The sequence below is a fragment of the Diadema antillarum genome, unplaced genomic scaffold (genome assembly GCF_040938485.1).
Source record: "Diadema antillarum isolate AM-2024a unplaced genomic scaffold, OU_Dant_1.0 scf00000196, whole genome shotgun sequence".
Lineage (NCBI taxonomy): Eukaryota > Metazoa > Echinodermata > Echinoidea > Diadematoida > Diadematidae > Diadema > Diadema antillarum.
In genome coordinates this window covers 1,572,284-1,597,058 of record NW_027271085.1, presented here as the reverse complement: position 1 = coordinate 1,597,058, position 24,775 = coordinate 1,572,284, and the positions used below count along the sequence as shown (strand labels likewise).

The 24,775-nt window shown below is 37.8% G+C and overlaps 2 protein-coding genes and 1 pseudogene across 2 annotated transcripts in view; all 3 read right to left on the bottom strand.

Annotated features, from left to right (window-relative positions):
• Window positions 1-1,202: 1,202 nt before the first annotated feature.
• Window positions 1,203-2,236, bottom strand: LOC139723627 (uncharacterized; annotated as a pseudogene).
• A 1,964-nt stretch (window positions 2,237-4,200) lies between these two features.
• On the bottom strand, window positions 4,201-6,639 carry LOC139723606 (uncharacterized). The gene is made up of 4 exons (XM_071634838.1): window positions 6,557-6,639; window positions 5,882-6,092; window positions 5,504-5,591; window positions 4,201-5,044 (listed from the first exon to the last, which is right to left on the bottom strand). Exons 2-4 carry the CDS (start codon window positions 6,088-6,090, stop codon window positions 4,826-4,828), a joined length of 516 nt encoding a protein of 171 aa, XP_071490939.1. The 5' UTR covers window positions 6,091-6,092; window positions 6,557-6,639; the 3' UTR covers window positions 4,201-4,825.
• A 9,444-nt stretch (window positions 6,640-16,083) lies between these two features.
• LOC139723613 (plastin-3-like) overlaps window positions 16,084-24,775 on the bottom strand; it is a 73,206-nt gene continuing 64,514 nt past the window's right edge. Inside the window, exons 9-15 of the mRNA XM_071634839.1 lie at window positions 24,579-24,659; window positions 23,802-23,928; window positions 22,809-22,897; window positions 22,062-22,257; window positions 21,350-21,459; window positions 20,247-20,402; window positions 16,084-18,686 (exon numbers count right to left, since the gene is read on the bottom strand). Of these exons, the coding sequence (XP_071490940.1) occupies window positions 18,507-18,686; window positions 20,247-20,402; window positions 21,350-21,459; window positions 22,062-22,257; window positions 22,809-22,897; window positions 23,802-23,928; window positions 24,579-24,659 (939 nt within the window). The 3' untranslated portion in view covers window positions 16,084-18,506. The remainder of the gene's footprint in view (window positions 18,687-20,246; window positions 20,403-21,349; window positions 21,460-22,061; window positions 22,258-22,808; window positions 22,898-23,801; window positions 23,929-24,578; window positions 24,660-24,775) is intronic.

The window sequence follows — 24,775 nt, the reverse complement described above, 5'->3', positions numbered from 1 at the left end:
ATTTATTTGTCCTATCCTTCTGAGTAGCAGGCACAGATGTGTCAGCTGTGGCTGGTGTAGTCTCTGCAGCATCCTCCTGCTTGGCAACAGAAGCACACTCACCCTGGGCAGCTGCACTATTGGGATGAATACTCCCACTGGCGGAGGGGCATAGTGAGAGTATGAGCGGGGCCAGGTTGGTCCTCCACCCTGCCCAGAAGGAGAAACCTGTCCAACTCCCACTGCCAGAGCTTGTCCATCAACCAAGCTAATGCTCGCCAATGCAACAAGGCTGCCGGAGTGTTTCCTGAACTGATTATAGGGTTGGCTGGCCGATTCTTGCACATTCCAGAGAAGAGTCCATCCATCTCTCTCAGCAAATGATTGAGAATCTCCCACATGCAGTTTTCAAGGGATTCTTTGTCCAGTAGTTGGAGGAGATACTCCATATTCCCTGATCCTGTAAGGGTTTGGGCTAGGAAATGTAAACATCCAACCTGCTGGAGCATTACTCCCTGTGAAATGGTATCTTCCTTTTCCCAGAACTGGAACACGCTGGCATGTAAATGTTTCATACCTGGCAGAACCAGGCATGAAAGTCTTTTCAATGCTTACAAGAACCCCTCCATGTCTTAGCAAATTTTCTCCATTGATGAAAAAAAAAATAACAATAACATAAAATAAGATAGAATTAAGAAAGAATAGTGTTCCACATATTGTTATTATTAAACTCTGAAGAGAGCTAACTCTGAGTGCCAGGCACTCCTCAGGTGTGAGTGAGCCTGGTCTATTCTGCCACGTATTACCCATTTGTTTCTATAATGTTTTAGCTTTTATGCTCTTCAAATAATTTATTACAATGAAAAACAGGACATCCACTCTATCTTATAATCTTCTAGTGCAAAAACAATCTATATGTTCTAAACTTGAGCTAACTGTATAGTCTTAAATAATCCTTCCTTCAATCAGAGGGGTTTGGGATATTTCGACCTGTTCAAGATGCACTTTTAGATCATACTTTTTTTCAGTGGAGATACTACTTCCTATCACCAGCTAATTCATGCTGTCTCAACTCAACCACCATGAGATCCCACAAATATGAGTAATCCTTGTCTTCTGGGATTTGAGATGCAATCCAGGTCTTGGCTGCCTTCAAGTAGAACTTGAATCGAGGATCTCCTTTCTTTACACTTCCTTGAACTTGAACCGAAGATCTCCTTTCTCTATACACCTCCTTTCTTTGCCTTCTTCACAGTTGCTTGAGGTCGCTGTGTATTTGCATTGTGATAAAGTACAGTTAGTTGTGACCTAGCTAGCATTCCCGGGTAACGGAAATGAAGTCTCTTCGGACAATATTTCAAGTAAAGGCTATGATAAGCCTCAATGGCACTGGTATGGCATGCTTGGGTCAGCTGCTTCAAGTCTTTGACAAGTTGCTAGTCAAAGATGACCTCTTGAATGGCCTTGTGAGACTTGGATCCTGGTGTGATCCATTTTGTTCGATTAGACTGCTCTGGGGTCAGTGGGGCATGAGCACATTCGTGGAATTTGTCAGCAAATGTCCAGGTGTGCACATTGCAGACATGGTGCATTATAGAGACTGGATCATTTCCACCAACTTCACCTCATCCCTTCCACAATTCTGACACGACCACCAGATATGATTGGATGTTGCTTTTATCCATGGACCAAGCTCCTTACAGTCTCTCTGTTTTGATTTGTTGGTTTAATAGCTTCTTTGTGATCAATTTTGAAAGATGCCAGACATCGAATTGATGCTGGATGTTGGGGAACTCTTCCTTCATCACTTTCCGGACTCCAACATGCCGATCTGTGGCAGCAACCTCCAACTGTACCCCATTATTCAGCAACTCATTGAGAGTCCTCTTGTACCCGACCTTTTCCATTGCCACTGAGCTGGTAGTGTCCCTGACCTGCGCCAAGGCCATCACAACAGTCTTGTGGGGTTGGCATATTGATCATCGTGTATGTACATTATTTTGCATTAAACCCTGAGGAGTCACACCTCCCATCCCCACAGATGGTGACAGGCACTCCCTGCACTGCCTCCTGTTCAGCTTTGATAGATGATTCAAAGAAAGTGTTAATGGTGGGAAAGAGAATGTTGAATATATCCGTGTGACTTGTATGAGAGATGAACTGAAGATTGAGGAGGCTGGAAAAGAAACAGGTCCTCGTACGTTGAGCCGCCGCTGAAAAGGAGAGAGGCTGATGCCAGCAAGTTTCCAATGGATTTTTTTTTTCAGTTGACATGGATATTGATTGCTTTTGTGATATCACCTTGGTTTACACATGGAACTAAGTTGTACAGTGTATTATCATCAATCTGCCTGTTTGTGTGTGAGTGTGTGTATGTGTGTGTGTGTGAATATGAATTTTGTGATATGAAATTGAACAAAATTTGAATAAAGAATTAAGAAAAAGTGTTTATTATTATATATCTTATTTCAATACAAAAAAAATAAAAAATCTCAACAGCTTACCCATTATGCTGTAAAATTTGAAATTTTGAGACATATGGTAGAAGAAACTCTGTGGACATAACAATTCTTGCCACTCTTAAGAATAATTTAATCTCAAACACAATATATGAAGCACTGAATCTTCTTCTTAAACAATTGCATGCAAAAATACACAACAAATGTTTATTGCCCGAAAATGTCATTCTAATTTCACGCGTAAGGGGGACACCAAAAAATGGTGTCCCCCTTACATAGTGACCACAAGCTCGAAATGGTGATTACAAGTGAGTAATAAGTATCATTCATGTTTAGTTTAAACTTACACTCTACTCATTGAGATACACTTTCAACAATAGAAACACTCTTCCTTACTCAAAGTCAGATAAAAGTCCTGATTTTTATTGCCCGAAGATGTAATTCTAATTTCACACGTAAGGGGGACACCAAAAATGGTGTCCCCCTTACATAGTGACCACAAGCCCAAAATGGTGATTACAAGTGAGTGATAAGTATCATGTTTAGTTTAAACTTACATTCTACTCATTGAGATACACTTTCAACAATAGAAACACTCTCAAAGTCACCTACAATGAGGTTCCAAACTTCTGGGAGGACACCAAATATTTAAATCTTCAAATTCTCAAAATTGTCAAATTCTTAAATTCAAATTCTGAAAAATCTCAATATTGTCAATTCTTAAATTTAAATTCTGAAAAAATCTCAATATTGTCCATTCTTAAATTCAAATTCTTAAAAATCTCAAAAATCTAAGATCTGGGTCATTCCATGGGGTTGGGGCAAAAAGGAGACTAAACTCGCATACTCTCACTTCCAGCTCCCCATGCACTCCCTTTAATGAACTCTTAAATTTACCAACAATGTACAAACTACATAAAAATTGCCTTAACACCAAATGTTCCACATTACTCATTCTTACCAGGAACCTATGAAGTGTCTACCAAAGACGAAAGGAGGCCTCCAAGCATCACATATTGTTTTATTTTGCTCAGCCTGCAGTACTCCATAGAATTCAACACAAACTATGCATGTGCTGTTTCCACATTTGTTCAATTGAATTTACGTACCTTTTCAGTATGATTTTGTTTGAATTCTAATTTATAGCTTCTTACGAAAAAGTTGTTATTCCTTATAGTTTCTCACTAACAAGTTGTTTTACAAGTTGTGTTGAGGCTGAAGGTTTACATTTCCCACCTGACGACAGCACGCATGCTGTTCTGTGAATGTTTACAGACCATTTAGTGAACTTCCACGGAAGATCCTGGATGTAAACTGCCTCATACTAATCAAGGAAGGGATCGAAACGAGCACGATGCCTATCTCCACAACATTAGTAGGGCACTTTAGAAATGAGGTAGATTCTTTCTGATAAGAAAATTGAACTTGTAACATTTCTCAAAGAGAAACAGTCAGGGTTGGGTTCAATTTCATTTTTCATGTGATTAATTACTTTTTCAAATTTGATTGCAATTACTGTAATTGTGTGCAAATGAAAGGGAAAATATTTAATTCAGGAAAATCCAAAAATAATTGGAAGTAACTAAAAATGTAATTGAACCAACCCTGGAAGTAACTTCAAAATATGACAAATTATACATTTAAACAAATTTATTATTAGTTCAAGGCAAAGTGCTGGTCGTGGGGCAACTGTTCTTGCCACAATTTAAAGGTACTGGGTAAGAGTGATTCTACCCTCCTAAACTCTTTAATACCCAGTACCTTTGATTCACAATTATGAGACACTTATGCAGTGGAACCTTGTTAACATAACTTGTAAAAGCAAGGGGAGGGGGACCTTGTAATGGCCAGGCCACACTGAGCTGCCGCGACGTGACCCAACGCAGCTGGACGGTTTGCCTGTCTGACGCAACTGCAGACAACTGCGAGAGAACATGTTCTATCGTCTGCACCGAGGTCCAACGCGACAAAACTGCATTGCAACGAGGGAAAACTGCCATGTCACACTGAAACAATGGCATGGAAACGTCCAGTTGCATTGCGTCGCATGAAACCGCTTAGTGTGGCCCGGCCTTAACATGTCATTTTCAGGTCCCTATTGCTGTTGCTTTTGCAAAATGAATGAGATGACAAACTCTGACGCCACACCAATTGAAACCTGAGGCCTACACGTTTATTGCTGAGGTTGCAACCATTCTACCTACAGTCCAGTATGTAAGCAAAAAGTATCAACAGTCACTGCTCCTGGAAATAAAAATTCTGTGCAGTGTATGCTTGCTCGATATGAGCGTGTTATGGCAGATGGTCTAGCAGCCTGCAAATGCAAGAAATAAAATGTTGGAAGAATTTGTTCTTTTCAGTATAGTACAGTGCACCACTTGTCCAATTTACTCCAGTCCATATTTTCCTGATAAGGTTGACAGCACTGTTTGATCAAATTCATACAAAAATTTTCTGCCAACAGGATGCATAACTGGTACTGGCAGCTTTCCCACTATGTCTGACTTCGGATGAGCAGCCTCTGGCTCCGGCGAGAAGCTGTATAAACCGTCGGTTGTACGTTTCAGGAATTTGACTTGTACGACATCACCTCTAACAGCAGTTATCTGTAAAAATCAATCACAAAATCAAGTACAATGTAAATTATACAGGTAAGAAATGCAATACAGAGGAACCTCTTTGCAACGAGGTCCTTGGACCATGAAAATTACCTTGTTATATAGGTTTCTCATTACATCAGGGTAAAAAGCAAAAAACAAAGAAGAGCTGGGACCAACAAAATTACTTTGTTATAAGAGGGATTTGTTATATCCGACCTCTTTATAATGAGGTTCCACTGTACCACTTGGTGATGTCTCAGATAACGGGTAAATCTACTGCAAAGGTACATAGTTTATCCACATGATGTGAAACACAAGTACAATGCATATGTGTACAGCTTGGTACAGCAAGTATCAGTTTACTTTCCTCAATGCTCTGACTTGTTTTTCTTGAAATACCGAATGTTTAAAATTACAATCAGAGAAGAGTAAGAGAATACCCACAAACCAAGCCAGCAAACTTACCAATGCCATGTAAACCAATCCTTTGGTACTATCCGTCTTCTTGCCACATACTTCAAAACGCACTGCAACATAGGTATTAACTTTGTACCTGTAATGCATAAAGAAAAAAAAAAAGAAAATATCCCAAGATTAATATTGCAAATGAATTTACTTAGATCTTATGATAGAAGACATGAAATAAATATTTTAAATGGGACATTTCTGAAATATTCAGATCAATAAATGTTAGTGTTGATGAAGAGCTTTAAATTTCAAGATGAATATTATTGTACAGCACATTCAACAAATATCCATTTCTTGTTTTTACCTGTTGTGATAAACATAGATACTTTCATACGCCTTCAGGCCAAATATTTCCCAACATGATAGATGTTTTACCTCTCACTATCATCAGAGCTCTGTGGTTCTGTCATGTTCATAGTATCAGGGGGATCATCTCTATGTGCTGTGGCAGGCGTACCGGCACCATGTAAGACAACAGCTGTGGGGGGTTCTAGTGTTTCTGTGACATCATCTGGGACAACAGCTGTGAGAACGTCACTGGTTGGGTCGGCTGGGGCTGCAGTGGTATTTGCTCTCAGTCTCATACCTGTGAGGGATGACATTACATGGGTTTGTAGTGAATGACATGTTGCTTATAAAATATGAGATAGCTGTAGGTGTTCTTTAAACTCCCAAATGGAATTTTCAGGTGACAGGATCTCTTTGAGAATCTGTTCCCTAAATGTATAGATGGGATTGACATGATTTAATCTCTGCAAGAGTCAAATCTGAATCAAACTGCAGTAATTTCTAGCCTCAAATGAGACCATGGTCAGGGTGATTTAAGTAATCATCATGCAAATATCTTCATGAAACATTCTAGGCCCATATGCTGAAACTTACAAAAAAAATGTGACATATAGATAAAACAATTGTAGATACTGTATACTGGGATTCATTATGCAACCTAGGAAAACATGACAATCTCATCTGCTAATAACATTTTTAGTGATGTAGATGTACAATGTATATATTTTTTTAAAGTTTCAGAATACTGGCCCTGGCCCCTACCTCGCTTATTTGCAGCTCTCAGGTCCACCTTCTTCCAGTTCTCGACATAGGTATTGTTTCTGCAGTTTCCATGGCCAAGTAGACAGTTGTCACACACACAAGTTAAATTTCGAGTTGAAATTACTCCACTCTCCACGGTCTTAACACAGTGTAGCTTTCTTGAACCTTTCACCAACTTTGTAGATCTGTTTTCCCTGTCTCTATTAACCTCTGCATGTGAAACAAAGAATGATGTGCGCAGAAATGTCTTGCAACATTGGCCGCCTTCGCTTTGCTTGTCTAGATGCTTCTTGGAAAACTCATACAGCGCTTTTGCATCACTGATTACTACCTTGCGAGTTAGAACTGCTGTTGACGCTTGAGATTTCACGACCGCACCCTCTCCATCGCTCGGGCCCTTACCATGTCTGCTGCCAAAGTAGTTGTGGATGACTGGGAAGCCAAAATCTTCTGTGAAGTAACTCACATCTGAGAAAGGTCCTTTCGATTTGTATTGGCTAGCACAACCATCGGAGTATCTGTACATAACTTTGATATTCAGCAATAAACAGTGGACATACATGGTGTAGTAGAATGTGAATAATGTGTTGAATATAGTGTATGCTCCATGGGTGCTTTCGAAACTTCAACTATTTGTAAAGCAAAAGGTCCTTGAAGCGTCGCTGGGGTGACAAGACCTTGTTTCTGCAATTTTGGTGAAAATTACTTTTTTGGATTAATGGTCAGTTAATCAGTTAAGTGATGTCCTATCCAAATCCTAGATGTCTTACTCCCAAAATTAAGTCACCACAGCATGTCAAAGGAATGTCTATTCCATCGGATACAGTGCTTTGGCTGCCATGTTTTTTGCTGTCCTGAACATTTGACAATTTGTAGATACAAGGTCTTGTCGCCCCAGCGACGATAATTATTATACACTGTAGTATTGGAGTGCACACAGAACCTGGCTAGTTTGGGATGTAAAGTTCTCTTGATGATTCATGTGCTGGGAAAACAAACAACAGGGATGCCAAGTTCAAAACAAATTTATGAGTGAGATTTTCATGACTCGGCATCTTGGCGCGCGAATGTGCGCGCGAGAGAGGGTGGGAGGGGTTTTTTACCCCTCCCATGGTAGGGAACTTTTTGAATTTTTAGCTCTTATGGCGCAATCAGGGGGGCGTTTCATCAACGAGTTCGTCGGAGTTTTCACCGACGAATTTGCTATCAGCCAATCAGACGCAAGGATTTATACTGACAACTGTCAAAAGCTAATGAAATCCTTGGTCTGATTGGCTGATAGCAAATTTGTCGGTGAAAACTCCGACGAACTCGTTGATGAAACGCCCCCCAGGTGGTACTTAAGTGATTATTCTTTAAATACTTATTTTGAAAGAAAAAAAGGAAATATACCTTCAATCGCAACTATCACTTTAATCCTTTGGGCTATGCTCATTATTGTAGGCCCAAGTTGCAGGCTTTTCCCAATGCGTGAGAAAAATGGATGCCATGCGTGAGATCGTGAGATGGCCCCTAAATGCTGGAGTCTCACTCAGAATGCGTGAGACTTGGTAGCTCTGAAACAAGGCTATTTAACATGAATGGAAACCATGAATGATTTAAAGCATATAAGTATGAGTAAGAGAGTTTTCATGTCCCCCGTACATTAAGGTAAAATGAAAGCTTGCATTGAATCTAATCTGATTTGATGCAACACATTATCCATCACAGTAAGGTGTCGTTCTCGTAGCTTTAATATCAGTCTTTGCAATATGCAGTAGGCTACACATAATGATATCATGCCCAGAGGCTTGTTTTCTTTGAAAATGCCTGCATTTTCTTCTATATAAAAGTGTAGTGTATTTCTTTTGGAGTGCATACTCATTTGTTGCTTTCAAAGGTCTCACACTTGAGAAAAAAAGAAATAATAGACCTTTGTCCATATTCTACTGTGTAAAACCAGGGAAAATTTAAAATTAAGGAATACCAAAACCTACTGAGATCTGATGATTGTTGAGAATTGTGTGACATCCAATGATTTTAATACATGTATATGAAAGGGCTGGATATAATTCATGTTTAATAGATCGAGAGGGATATGATTTTGTACGGTGTCTGGTTTTTCCTCAATGCTCATGAATGTATAGTATATTGTGCAATACGCCATAAAAGTGTGTGAGAAAGCCCACTATGAATACTTTGATAAATAAATACAGTGTAGGCCCTATTGGCCATTCTTTACTGATTGATTAAACTTCACACAATTTTGTGTATTTGAATGATTGAATAGAATATAGTGTATTACGTGCTTGATGTAGTGCGCTGACGACTGTATTTTTTTTTCACACACACACACGTATGAATATAATGCAGACTGACACACAGACACTCACACTTATCAACATATGCAGACTGACATACACACAGACACATGGCGATACAACATAATGATAATTGATTGGAAACCCAATGATGGAAAGAAAGCACACTTTGACAAAGATAGGACTTAACAGTGTTCTCTTGATCCAATGATCAAGACAATATTTCATTGCATATTGGTGATCAGGACTCTGGCATTACATTATTGCATCACACTCTATACTGGCATACATTGTACAAATTTTGTAGTTTAGCAAGTTTTCGTGTTAATCAGCTCATCTGGCCATGAGGAAGTTTGCCGTAGAACTTGTTACATTGCTGTCGTGAAATTGACACACATGAATCTCTCTCCATGACCAAATACCGGGGAAAGGTATTGAAGGTGGAATTTAGTTGAATTAATTGGCACAAATTAAGGAAGAAATGAAAAAATTTTGTCAGTGTCAGAGAGAGGGGGAATGTTAATTTCTAAAGAACTTTTCAAACTGTTTTGCCTTTTATAAGAAATTATTGATAAATTTTATAGCTAGTATACAGAGGTGTCTGTAAATTCTGCCAAAGAAACAACTCTACAATGTATCGCAAATGTAGCTATACCTCAGAGAATGCTGATGTCCCATGAACAATGCATGTAACAATAATTATGCTTTAAAAAGATCAATGTACAGTGCTCACCAAACCACTGCAGTTCCTGGTTTCCAGGACTTTTCAGATATCTCATCTGCTATTGTTCACAATTAACTTTAGGATATGCTTTGTAAGCTTCACACAGGTAGCTTGCAATTTCTGGATTTGTCGGAAAGTGTAAAGATATTTTTCAATGAAAGCGTATTTGCGCACCTCACTGCCCTATAAGAGAATTGTTTTAAGATGGACAATTAGGCCTATTTCGTCTTTCATAATGCTACTCTTACCAGGCCATAACATGAATGTGAAAGCTACTTTAAAGGGATGGTATAGTATTGGTTGAAGTTAGAATGCAGCTTTAGGTTATTTGAGATATACTAGTCTTATAAGCCACTTTATGAAATGTTAAAAAGTGAACAATTCTAAGAGCAATTCAAAGTTTATTTGTTTGAAATAGGGTTTGAAATGTCTTAGTTATAAAAAAAGTAAAAAACAAGGCAAACACTGATAAAAGGTGGGTCCTACCTTTTGTTAGGATCAAATAAACTTTGAATTCCTCTGAGAATTATTTTTTTTCCTACTGTATTTCACAGGAGTATTGTAATCTCTAAAAATCATAATAAAAAAAGAAGAGAAAAACAAGTTGAAAGCCTCAAACTCGATTGCAACCAAAACTTCCAAAGCATGCCAAGATTTATTATCATTTGCAGCTTTGGGCCAAAATCTATTGATGCAAGCTGAAACTTCTGTTCTCCCAGGTGTCCGTACATCTTGTCTTTCACACAGATTCTGGTGGAAATTTAACAATGTTTTATAAGTGGATTCACGTAATGTGCACTCCCGCTATAACAAACAGGGTTATATGTAACAAATTCCGGTTACAACAAACTACAAATCAGCCAGCAACGTTATCCTCTATTGTGTATTTGTTTGGTTATAACAAAATTATGATAGAACAAAAGGAAACTGCCACTCTCAAGGAATTCTTTTTAAAGGGGTCCACTGTATCTGTAAAATTGTGACCATTTACCTGTTTTCTATTTGAATGTTCATACATGTTTATGATTGAATACAAAACACTGTATTTTTACCTATTTCTTGGGAGACAAGATATGTATTTATCTTTTTTCCCCTTTATTACCCAGTAGTAGTATCACAATGAGTGCGAGTGAAAGAGAGAGAGAGAGAGAGAATTTGAAAAAGAAAAAAAAAAAGAGGGGGAAGGGAAAAAAAAGGATGGTAGCGTCTGAGCTCATTCCCACTTGAACTAAAAAAAAAAAAAGAAGAAGAAGAAAGAAATAAACTGAGCCAACATTATGTGTTTATGCATTCAGATTACTACAATGAACACAGGGAGGAATGTAACAGATTTAGTGTTGAAATAGTGTACTGTACAATCCATGGCAATCCTGTAATTTTATTGATTTCAATTTTACACATTACATTAAGGCACTCACAACAACTGTATCTGCACATACATTATTTAGTAAAAATACAATTTTGTACATGTCTATAGGTACTGCATTAATTCATATTCAAATTGTTGAAATTCTTGTGTGGAGATATTTTGATTGAAACTGATTGATAGATTACCCTACATCCAGGTGAAATAAATACTGAATTGATTCAGTGTTTTTAGTAGTAGCCATGATAAAAGGAAATCATGGGCATAGTGTACATACTTGAGCCAGATATGAACCTACAACCTCTTGATCACTGGACAGGGGTCTTATCCACCAGACTACTGTTAACGCTTCCGCCCAAGAGCGAGTGCCAGATCTAATCCTTAGGCCTAGGCCAATAGCATGCATCGGGTACTACGGTGTATGTACATGTGATTTTGAAATTGTTGCTTGATGGTCTTTTGGGTTTACAAGATCATATACATAATAGATTATGTAATAATGAGATAAATGTAATATGTAATCATACATATATATCATTTACATAATTTATATATTGGTGTGTGTGTGTGTGTGTGTGTATGTGGTATGCAGTTGACTCTATAATTATGACAAGTGTGTGTGAATTTGACAGTGAAATCAGTTTCCCTTTACGTATTTGTTGCCTTTAATACCAGGGTATGCACAAAATAATGTAATATCTAAGATTTCTTTAATTTCTTTTCTTTTGTTGCATTCTTGACATGAAAACAACATTTTTTTTTTTCTCAAGAGTACACTAGAATAATTATGCACTTTACCATTACAAGTATCTGTGTGTATACGTAGTATACTTGTTCTCATAACAAATATTGACTTGTCTGGTGTTGTGATCTACGTAATTGTATACTGCATTGACAGTCCCTCGGGGGTTACATACATCAACATAATCTCACAGCGATACTAGTATTTTCCCTATGTACTGCACGCTTCTCGAAAAAAAAAAATTATCTCTAAGAGAAATGATAAATCTAACGGAGGATATCGAGTGTTACATTACAAGTCTGAAAAAGGCAATATTGTCTGAATAATATAGACACTTTTTCATTAGGCACTAAAACAAAGTGATGAGTTTAGAGTGGAATGTGCAAAAAATTTGGACAGAATGAAAAAGTGAATCGAATTGGAATGGGAGACATTCATGTGAAAGACATTCACACACCTTGTGCATAAAATCAGCAGGTTGTGGCACTTAAAAAGAATTGTGTTCATGCAATTAAAGAGTTAAACCTTGCCACGTGGGTTTATATTCCACATTGTACATCTTATCCTAGACAAGCAGTAATAATAAAGGCAAGGCTGGGGTACAGATGACATTTTCTCTGCTCAACTGTATGCAAGCAAATTGATGCTGCCCTTGGTTTTTTTTTTTTTTTCTTAATGAAAAAGAGGATTATCACTTTTTGTAGGATTATTATCCAATGACCAATGTGATTTAATTTAATTAATCAAGACTAAAGCACCAATATTCAATCTCTTCTGATGCACCTCTCATCTTCAGCAATACAGGACAGCAATGAAAACAACAGAGATTAACCCGTTCCACACTGAATTCTGAAATCCCCGTAGACAGAACACAACAGACCACCAGGTTCCACAACGAATGGGTTAATTTTGCACTCAAGGGGATGGCACCAATTCATTGAGCATTTACCCATTGCCACTCTGTAGAGATACATATAAATTAGTTACAAGTGAAGAGTTTGTTTCCAAAAACCGATAAGTCCATCTTTGCCAAATGGAGATATTTGCGATTAAAGGTCAAGAAAAATAAAGAGAATAATAAGAAAATTTTTGCTTCTTTTGACCATAACTTCAAAAATATACCTTTATATGCAGTAACCAATATATCATTTAAAAGGTATTATTTTGTACAAATGTACTTTATGACAGAGATCGTACTTCAAAATCTTCAAAAATGGACTTATCGGTTTTTGCAAACAAACCCTTCACTTGTAAGTCGCGCAGTATGAAATTCAAAGCTTAAATCCTGGATGAGGACTGACAAATAGCTTGTAAATTCACAGCAAGAAAAAACATTACGATGACAACAACAGTTCAAACAAACCAGTAGTCACACAATGCATCATTATAGAAGCATGCCCTTCTTTGTCCGGACAGTTGGCAGGATTATCAAATCAAGACCAGGGCCCTGTTTCATAAAGCTGTTTGTAAAGTTACGAACAACTTACTAACGACTGGTGATCAGTTCTGATGTGCTATACCTATCAGAATTACATGTACCATAATTCAGCACAAGAACTGATCACCAGTCGCTTGTAAGTCGTTCATAACTTTACGAACAGCTTTATGAAACACCCCCCCCCCCCCCCCCCCCCCCGGTCTCTATTGTGTGTAAATTAAGAGGTATCTACATGTATGCTCCAACAAACTGAAACTTAATTCATAAGTTTCAAGATCGATCAGAAATCAAGAGAGTACTCCAACTGTGCTACATTTTGACGTTGATATCCATAACCAAAGAGATTCTCTCTTACACAGTAGGCATGACAGGAAAATCACCTGTCATGGTAAACAAACTGGACAGACTTGCACACTCCTCCACTATGTAATACACCTATCCATGATCATGCAAGAGAAATAGATAAAGTGCAAAAGTTCTTTGACTGGCAGAATACAACAACCAAGTCAACACTGGAGGATGCTACAACATGTTGTTTATTTTATTTTATTTATTTATGTATGTATGTATGTATGTATGTATGTATTTATTTATTTATTTATTTTATTTATTTATTTATTTATTTATTTGTTTGTTTATTTATTTATTTATTTATTTGTTTATTTATTTATTTATTTATTCATTTATTATTCTTTTTTTTTGGGGGGGGGGGGGGTATTATGTAGAGCTTGTCATTAGCAGTAGCCGGGGCAAATAAAAATTGGTGTGTGGTCCACCAAATTAAGCAAGGGAAGGTTCTTGACGGCCAGATAGGGCAAGTGAGATTCAAAATTGATTATGTTTGCTTTTATTTCTGGCCACTGCATATCCTTTTGGAGCAAGCATAAGTTCAGATTTAAAGGTTTTATTGTATGTGTATTTTATATGTATGGACAAACAACAGAAGAAACTAGCATACATGTATTTTTCTTCCAACATCAGTCAAGCATTAATTCAGCACTTTATGTGTCATAGGACTCTTCAAAACGACTTTCATTGCCATGCTTCTCATCTGTAGTGGTCTAGGTGGCATAGATATACACATAAACATAGACATCTATATTAAACAATGTTTGATTCTCAAACACAGCAAACAAGCAAACATACAAACAGACAATACAAGCAAATCTTGGTAGCTTTTCAGGATGGAAACAATACAAAATGGGGAATTCCCTTCAACACACGTTCAACAGTATGCATCCGCCACTCATTACACCATGCTCGAAACACAAGCCACTACAGACAATGAACATAAAAGACAAAAAAACAAACAAACAAACAAACAAACAAGAAGAACAAAGTCACAATTTAGCCCAGATAAAGTTGTCATGTGTACACATCTTGCAGATCATTTATTGGTACAAGCCATGCCAGACTTGAAGTGCTGCAAATTATAACGACACAGAGCTAAAATGCCGACATGCAAGCTCAACAGTTCTTATATAATCTGAAAGAGCAAAGAGAACAGACCACTCTGTTTCAGACACCATTTTCTAGGCCTTAAATACTGCACAAAATAAAAAGAAACTAACAGAACAATATACACATATTGGACATAAACTCTACAACAAAACTACAAACTGCAGACCCATCCATACCAGTGCATTATCAAAAAGTTATCTCTTATAATGGGCGTTTGTAGCTCAGTTTTGAAAGTCGGGTGAAGTCTTTTGCAAGTAAGGTTAACAGAATGAAGGAATTTTACACATATTGTCAAAAAGAGAACAAAACATGAAGATCCTCGATGTTCTGGCAAAGATTAATTGGTCAATTACCATGCCATCAATTCTGGTTAATGCCAGCCAAACATCCAGGTTTAACAAATCTGAATCAATCTTTTTCCAAAGTTTGCAGCATTAGACAGAGATTCCTAATATCTGATTGTCTGTCGTGCAGTCTGACATTATGGCGGAATGAGAGGGTGACAGATATATTCAAGGAACACATGATACCAAGGAACGAGAAATATGAAGTGACGTTGACACACTTTTTTTCATGATTTTGCAGAGTTAAATCTTGTGAATTCCTCTACCCGAAAGTAAAAACAAAATATATACAAGCAAAGCGTCCTTAAACCCTCCATATCATCAACTCATTTGTATGGGTTGGGACATGTTCAGTTAGTGATAAGAGAGGGTGTTGTACAACATGAATAGCCTTCAGAAACACAAGCTGTTATGTGTCTGACATACCTACTGAAACCAGTTATGCACAATGTGCACATTGGGTCTATGATTGGGAAAAGGTTCTTTAAATGCCTACGTGTACCACAATACAAGCATGGCAGGAATTCTCCACGAGAGTATGTATTCAGGAAATGTGAAAGCAGTATGGTTGGTTACAATAAGTAACTGTCAGAAAGGCAAAGACATTTTTAATAATTTCTGTGAAAAACAAAGAACAAAAAACAAAAAACAAAAAACAAAACAAAGAAAAATCCCAAAACAGACAAATGCGTAGACACAATAACAAGGCCACATGCACGTACGTAGTGTACAAACACAGCATACATAGATAGTATAAGAAAAGTATTAACTACTCATCTGACAAAGCTGCTTGAAACATGATACGAAAACTTTCTAACACTTTCCATGGAACTTTTTTTTCCAATACCCTGTTGTATTGCTTGGACCTGACAACTTGAAACTTTGTTTCTTGTACCACCATTATTCATTATCGTTGTACAATCAAATCGTCACAAGCCTGTAGCATATCTTCCTCCTTCTTTAACGGTCAATCCACAGTGTTCCTAAGCAACTGCAATATATAACTGTTGTAGTATGCATGTGTCATTTCGTAATCCATGTGACATCATTAATGCTGACTCTATCTTTAAATAATAAACGGCACATACACCTGTACATTGTAGTATGCACAACCCATCTCAGCCACAACTCTGGGATTGGAATGAAGTGGTCAAATCTGAACACAAACTTTCCATGCCAAGCTGATTTAATGTAGTGTAGTAAACATTAAATATAAACTCTGGTATAAGCAGGAATGTCTTAAATGAAATACATATCAGTAAGAGATCCAGTTTGCTATGGGAAGCTGGATACTGATTACAAAAATTAAACAGGAATGATAGCAACGTCGATAGTTTACAAACGTTTCAGTAAAGATTTAAAAAAATGAAAGAACATTTGTAATAGCAGGCTATGGTGTGGCACTTCTTGTGATGAAAGATACTAAGTGAAAACATGTTGAGCTAAAATAGAGATTGATTGAGGAATGTGTGTGTATGGTGGGAATGGTTTTCAATGCGTACCCTTGCGTAGAAAACAAAATCACAATCATGATTTGGCTCTAATTTACCTCGATTTACATCACGTTTTTCTCATAATCATGACAATAGTAGGCAACATGCATTACCAACTTCAATCAGTGCTTTGAGCAATTTACCTAAATCACTCTCATAGAAGAAGAAAAATAAACTAGAAATATTTTCATTTGCTCTTTACAGAACGGGTCGATCTAAATAATTTGATTCATACAATCTACATAAGTGTAAGAGCTATAAATGCAGTAAAGTTTCTACCATCTGTATTACACTGTGGCGAGAAGACTATCACAGCCATTCTACTAGACACAGTCAGACCTGTGAATGCCTTTGTGTTTTATACCAAACAGAGCATGGGATGTGAACCCGAACAAGTTGAGAGCGATAATTACATTACCATAAAACATGAAAGACTAAGTAGTCTATACCTCCAGCGGTGTCTAAATACTGTTCAAAGTTACACAATATTCATATTGACTCCAACTGTACACACTATGCTGCCATATTAGTAAGGTTATATAGTGATGCTGTGCACAAAATCAAGCCTGCCCTGTATCAATGTAAATTTTGAAATCATGAAAAGGATTCCAATGTTAGGCCCAACAAAAAAAAAAAAAAAAAACGAGCTGTTTCCTAATACATCGTTGAAAGTAGCAAAGACCCTTTCACCAGTCTGTAGACATAACAGCATATTCCCTTCTATCACATAAATATTTAGAACATTTAGAAACAATTCCCAAAAGACTTTGTCTCGACTTAAGCTGTTTAATCAGAGGGAAAGTCGCAACGGACACACTCAGAAATAGATAGGACTTGCAGATAACTTGTCCAGATATAATAGGTTTTGTTTCTTAACCCTTGAAGACGAGTCCCAAGTCTACTCGGGCAGGTGTTTATGGGAAAATGCGTGTTGTAGCAAAATCAATCTCTCCTCAACAGGTTAATATTACATTCGGCATTTGAGGGCTATTTACTTAAAAAGGATATATCATACAGGCATATTGTGCTGGGTAAAGAGGAACACACACGCGCGCACACCCACACACACCAATATTATAGACGCGGATAAGAATGCGCCACTTATGATTATGGACCCAGATAACATGCATTTCACTGCAAAATTGACTAGAATGATACATGTTTGTGGGAATGGCATCGACATCAGAAAACAAGTAATCATCTTTTCTTCCACACATGTTGTAAAACAATATTCATACAGAGATGTCCAATCTACAATGAAAGAAAAAATAACATGAAATATTAAATCAAAATGTCAGCTCGCTTTTGTTTTTGCAACACAAACCCTGGTTCTTCCATACGACATATATATGACACTATATGCATGCCTTGAAACATACGCATCATTATGCACGAAAATATAACTATACAATGTGACTTTTGTATCTTTGTAACATAAACAACTTTCTCTTATTCACATTACCTCTACACCTCTCTATGGATGATATTTGAAATGACAGTAACTATCAACAAAACACCTTAAGTTATACTGAGTACATATTTTTTGCATTGATATTGATCACTTCAAAAAATAGACTTCCTGCTGGCATTAATGCCACTCAATACCTTTTACATGTTGACAGATATTCAGCATACACGTACAGTGTAGTTGCATTTGGATGCAAGCACGTAGCCACATAAAACTGACTTCACCCATACCCACTGTATTCTACTAGGGTAAGGGAAAACCAAAAGATACAATGGACAACTACATGGTATCTCAAAATACATTCTGTACATATGCAAAAATTCTCCATGTACAAGAAGAGAATGGAAAACGTATCCAAATTCCATGCCATTTCCTCGCGGTTATTAGATTGTGAGTTTATAGCAACAAAATATTGTGCAACTACAGCTGTACACATTCTATAACCCTTACAAAAGAAAATAAAGAGGAAAAAAAGGTGTAAATTTAGTGCATGATTATAATAGCATTGTACAAACATCATAATGTAGTATAAGTCTTTTTGGTTGTTTTCTTGCAAAAGGCTTACATTTTTTATTTCCCCACCGGTATTGGAGGATCCATCTTACGGTCACCATCTATTTTGAGTTTTCTCTCTCCGTGCCCAGGGCGAGCGCCATGAGGCAGGCGAAGATCGTCATGACCATCTTGGGCTTGACTTCCACGATGTCCTCGGGGAGGGCGTAGACCATGGCGCCCCGCTTGCGGGCGATGGAGATGGTGTACTGGGCATTCTGCAGCCGATTCTGGTACACTTGCTGCATGGGGGGTGGGTGGGGGGGGGGGGGGGGGATAGGAGATGATTAGAAAACACAATCAATCACGTATCAAAATCAGGTACAGCCAAAGAGGAACCGACTAGAAACATTTTTGAAACGGTTGAGATACATTATCCAAACACAAAGGAAAAAAAATTGGTTCTAGCAAAACAGTGGGCCCAACCTTTTTATTAGTTCCTCTTCGTTTTTTGGATATCTCAGCAATTTCAATCCAATTTTCATCATATAAACTTTGAATTCCTCCTAGAATATTGCAAGCTATGCTCTTTAATACTTCATTTTTTCAAATTGGTTTCTAATCACCTTGCAAAAAGTTACCATGTACACATGAATCACCATCTCAACCGAGAATATACCATCCTTTAAAGGAGTGGGGTTGTATCAAAGAGCAGGGTTGTATTAAAAGCAAAGACGCTTCACTGAAAAGACAGGAAAGTGCGCGCTAATCCTGTACAAAACAAATGGACAGCGTGCGGTCCTCAAGCATATAACTCACATCACCAGAGACCACTCAAAGACCCTTGATAAACAACAACTTCAAAGACAGCGCGTCTCAGGTGATGTGCGTCTTTGCCTGAGACGCGCTGTCTTTGAAGTTGTTGTAGTTGTTTATCAAGCGTCTTTGAGGGAGTGTAGCCTGAACTCTATTTTTAGATCATGTTGTTGCCAAATTTTTACTTCCACAAAATAATCTTAATTACTTTAAAATTTCGTTCTTTAAAATAATCCCCTTAACTGAAAAAAAGCTACGACTATAATTTTAAAATCTTTTTAAAGATGATAAATATACCACTACCTTTGGAAATGAATGATGTTCCTAGGTGTACTGAGTTTGTACTTAGCTCTCTTTTGTATCGTCATGTAGCGTAGCCATTTTGTTTCCATTTTTATCACACGCCTTTCTATCTTCTTAACTCTACTATCTTTGGTTGTAAGGGAGGAAAAGTATGGGTTTCCAGGGATGGCAATTCAAGGATGGGGTTGTGAGGGTGGGGTTGCAAGGAAGGGGTGATATAGGCGGAATTATAGGTGGACTCAATGAGGAAATGCACACTACTATAAAGAAGAATTTAATATGAATATATCTTATTGGTATAATAAATTGGTGCTGTCATACTTTTTATTTTTATTTTTATTTTTTTTTTAATTAATCAATTTATTATTTTTTTTGTTCCAGTGTTCCACGTCTTAGAAGTTTGGCTTTTTGAATAGTAGAACACTGTTTTCCATCGCTATGATTCTTGACTATTTTGTTGCCATGACAAAGTGCATTGTATCTTTTTTTTTAATGACATCATTCGTGCATATACTTTATATTGTATTTGAAAAAAAAAAAACTGCCCTTATCAGACGAATGAAAGACAAACTGACGACTTGTACCGCTTTGAATCATGTTCTCTCTCTTTCTTTTTCTTTTCTTTTTGAAGATGGAAATAAATAAACTATTGAATTGAATTGAATTGAGTGGAGTTCTAAGGGTGGAGTTGTAAGAGTGGAGTGAGGGGGAGGGGGGAGGAGGGAGGGATCATTCAAACGTACGTCATCATCCTCGGCTCCCTCGTTGGGGTCGATGTACAGGTCGTAGTTGATGCTGCCAGGAGAGATGGCGTCCACGAGGTCCATGATGACGCGGCCGTTGCCGATCACCGGATCTTGGAAGGACTTGATGCGCGAGTCCTTGCCTGCTTGCTCAAGCTGTTCTCACCAGGGGCAGAAATCAAACAGAATGACGGAAAAGGAAATTCAATTCAATTCATTTTCATATTTCTCTGTGAAAAAAAAAAATACATCAGATATACATGCAGCAAAATGAAATAATACATGATATCCAGCTAGGAGGCATGACAGAATGTTGCAATAATATACATGTAGAACACAGTGGTTGACCCATGAAAGGTGGAATCTGAGAATGCTAAACGAAATATGATGGAACCTTTAAAGTTACCCTAACTTTACATCTGTTAAACATTTTTTGAATGGGTTGAGATGGTCCTATTTGAACAAGTATCCAAAAAAGCTTAGAGCTTACAGTTTTAAACGAATCTATGTAGAAAAGTTCACATTTCGCTTCCTTTTTTTATTGGTTCCAAGCTGGGCGGTCACATTTTAAATTTTGATTCCACGGAATTGAAACACGCTAAATTCATCTTCTCACCCGTGCATGAAAAATTACTCATGCCGAAATTTCCACTTTCACAATACTTGTCTATATCCACACCTGAAGATGTCCATAAAAAGTTCCCATCACCGGCACATTTATTTGTACAACATACCATTTTTTTTCTTCTTCTTTCTCATATTTTGATGCTGTCATTTCATCTTGTTTGTCTATTAAAAGCAAGACATACTTGACACAGCTACATGTTTTGTAACCCCACCGGGCCCCATTTCATAAAAGATGTTTTATAGGATAGCAACTCTTGCTGTAATGGCAACTTCCCACAGCAACAGCTAATCAGAAAGCTGGATTCTTGTCGTTACCATGACAACTGCCATTCTAGCAAGAGTTGCTATCATATCAACTTATTATTATTTCATTTCATTTATACGGGTGGCGCCGTCAGTAATTAAGTACTGTTTTCCAGGGGGCCCTTTTTAATGAAATGGGACTCAGATTCATGTGGAGAATCCAATAAATGTACCTTTTGGTTTGCCCAGTCCACAATCTCTGCATCGGTGACGGCCTTCTCAGAGCCGCTGATGTTCTGCAACATGCGGAGTGTGTAGGCCCTCATCAGCTGCCAGACCAGGGCTGGATGGAAGGAAATATTGACCACTGTCATCACCATTCTTTTCACTTTTTGATAAAAGCATGCTTGCACTTTTCTCGCATATTTAAAGGAAAGAGCACTTTTGACTATTATTCGCGAGGTTTTTATTTTCGCAAGTCAGGTGCTATTTGCGAAATTAAAGACACCCAAAAATATTGACTCTAATCCCGATATGAATGTGACGTACACGTGTACACTTCTCCTTTTAGTACACGAAACTCCACGATCGTGAATTAACCACTCGCGAAAGCATCTTCCGATTCGCAAAAATGTAGACTCGTGAAATATATGGCGTATACAGTTAGTATTAAATAGCTCTTTCAGAAAGCAGGGGAAATAATATTACCCCTCATTAACATAAAGTATGTCCGCTACAAGTGAAAATTGTATATGTATAATGATATCTTTGTTTTATTTTGTTTTTAATTGGCAATCTGCGAGCGGTGATTCTCTGTATGAATAGACTCAATGGAGCATAAGTTGAAAATCTTCAGGAGTGCTCCTGAGCCCACCTTTGTGTATAAATGAAGTATAAGCCAACTCTATCTCCCTCTCTCTCTCTCTCCCTCTTTCTCTAACATACCGAGGGTCAGCTTGTCGTTGCCGTCATTGATGTCCTTGCCCCCGATACCGACCAGGGAGAACTTCATCTGGCGGCCGAGCTCGATGCAGTAGTTGCAGTTCTCCACCTTCTTCATGTTGCCGCCCATCTTCTTCAGCTTCTCGCCCTGATTCACCTTGTCCCAGTTCACCATCCCCGGCGAGCAGATATCAATCAACTATAAAAGGGTCAATGAGGTCAAAGGGTCAAAAGGTCAAAAGGCTAAGTACAGTAAAGTATAGTCCCAGTTCATCATCCAAGGACAGCAGACCTCAATCAAATGAAATTGTATTATACAATCAAAGGGCAATCAAAGGGCAATGATGCAATCATACAATCTAACTGCACCATCCCAGGCTAGCAGATGTCAATCAACTATAAAACATTAACAAAGGTCAAAGGTCAAAAGTCAAAAGGCTAAAGAATCACACAGTCACAGTTCATGATCTAAGGCAAGCAGACCTCAATCAAATATATCATACGGTCAAAGGTCAAGGAATTCACCATCCCAGGCTAGCAGATGTCAATCATTTAAGGTCAATAGGTCAGAAGGTCAAATTATCACATTAAAAAATCAAACATACACATATCAAGATACATTGTATAATTATATATTTTCTGGATTTCTTTTCCTTTTTCATGACGAAAGAGAGATAAAGGAATCTACAAAATGAACATGCTCTCCTTAGCAGAAAGAAGAGAATCAAAGTAAAGTTGAGTGAGCCCCACCTGTAGCAAGACTAGCCCGTTGCACAGGTCCGAGTACAGATAGTTGACGTGAGGTTTGACGTTCAAACTATTCATCCAGTTTCGGAATGCTGCAATCAAACATACAGACATTTGACAACATTATTATCCATCCACGTCATTCCATATAAAAGGTAGCGCGGAGTGCATTACTAGCCCAGCAAAAGAAAAAGGGAAAAGAAGAAGAAAAATGACGAAGAAGTGAAAAAGAAAGACATATAAAGAAGAAAAAGAAAATGACCCAATAGTCGACTGACCAAGTCAGATTCATCAGACTGCGATCCGATGCATTTTGGTAGGTGTCCAGAAGGAACAATTTTGCTTCCGATTGAATTGACCAATGAGAAAAAATCTCTGTGGAATAGAGGTATAAGCATTTACCACTTTCTGCACGGCTGTTTTCAACGGCTCTTCTCGAAAACTATATCATGTCTTGCAAAGTGTGTGGTTGGAAAGGTCATTGCAGACTAGTGCTAACTATGAACTGGCTTATTGTCTGGCACCATGACCTTTCTCCTTTCACAATAAATCTATAAAGTGGGCTAGGTAATCTACACACAGGTCAATTATTGGAGGGATTACAGGATGTTGATGAAAAAAAAGCTTGTCAAGTTAATAGCTACGTACGTGCCAAAGGCACATGAAAACTTTTTAACCGTTAACAAGTGAATAGATGAAAACTTTGAAACAGCCTATCAGGGTTCTTTGGTGTCGTTTTTATTATGGTAGTAAAAATCAAATTCAATTTAATAAGATAATGAGAATATGAAGAAACAAAAACAAAAAAATGCAGTGGATAGCCCATATTCAATCAAATTTGATACAATAAGATAAGAGAATTAAAAAAAACAACAAAACAAAACAGAACAGAAAAAAATGCAGCCAATAGCCCATTATTAGAACTGGCAACATAGAGATCACTAGTCTTCCATGGGGCCTGGTCTCCATGGTAACAAGTTGGGATGCAGTCCTTACTCTTCTCTTCCCTCGTCTCCTCAACCTCCTCGTACTCAATCTCTCCTGGAGGCTCCAAACCCGGGTGGTGGTTGAAGAGGTTTGCCACGAAGGCCATGTTCAGCTTGGAATTTCCTGCCACGATGTCCTACAACGAAAAATGTTTAATTATTATTTCATTTCTTTTTACTATTATTTTGTCTATGTCTGATACATTTATGTTGTATTTTATATCCGCACGGACCTGCGGAAGAACAGTCTCCGGACTGAAGTACGTGTTGTGCTTAAATAAAGGAATGAAAGGAAATGAAAACTATTACTGTTACTAGCAGCACTCGTGTTCGGAGGGAATAAAGTGGTCGAAAACGGTAGATGGTTGGTACAGACAGGTGGTCACTGTAGTAGGTTTGACGGTACAATGTATGGTGACCAATGTACCTTGGCTGTGACTAACGTACCTTGGCTGTGACTATTGTACCTTGGCTGTGCCTAACATACCTTGGCTGTGATTAATGTACCTTAGATGTGACTAACATATCTTGGCTGCGGCTAACGTTCCTTGGCTGTGACTAACACACATTGGCTGTGACAAGCGTACCTTGGCTGTGACTAACGTACCTTGGCTGTGACTAATATACCTTGGCTATGACTAATGTATCTTGGATGTGACTAATGTTCCTTGGCTGTGGCTAACATACCTTGGCTGTGACTAATGTACCTTGGCTGTGACTAAAATACCTTGGCTGTGACTAACGTACCTTGGCTGTTACTAACATACCTTGGCTGTGACTAACATACCTTGGGTGTGACAAACGCCTTGCAGCCAAGAAGGTCAGCATTTCCCAACACCAGCTCTGCCCGCCTCTCCATATTTGATTGCTGGAGAAAGAAAATGAAAGAAAAACAGAAAATAAGAACAGAAATAGTAAGAATAAAAACAGAAATAATAAATAAACACACAAATGGACAAACAAACACGATTACAACAACCGATA

Coding starts and splice junctions, on each gene's coding strand:
- LOC139723606 (XM_071634838.1), bottom strand. CDS start 6,090: ATGAGACTGAGAGCAAATACCACTGCAGCCCCAGCCGACCCAACCAGT. Junction 5,592..5,881: donor AGCTCTGATGATAGTGAGAG/GTAAAACATCTA, acceptor TATGCATTACAG/GTACAAAGTTAATACCTATG. Junction 5,045..5,503: donor GATTGGTTTACATGGCATTG/GTAAGTTTGCTG, acceptor TGATTTTTACAG/ATAACTGCTGTTAGAGGTGA.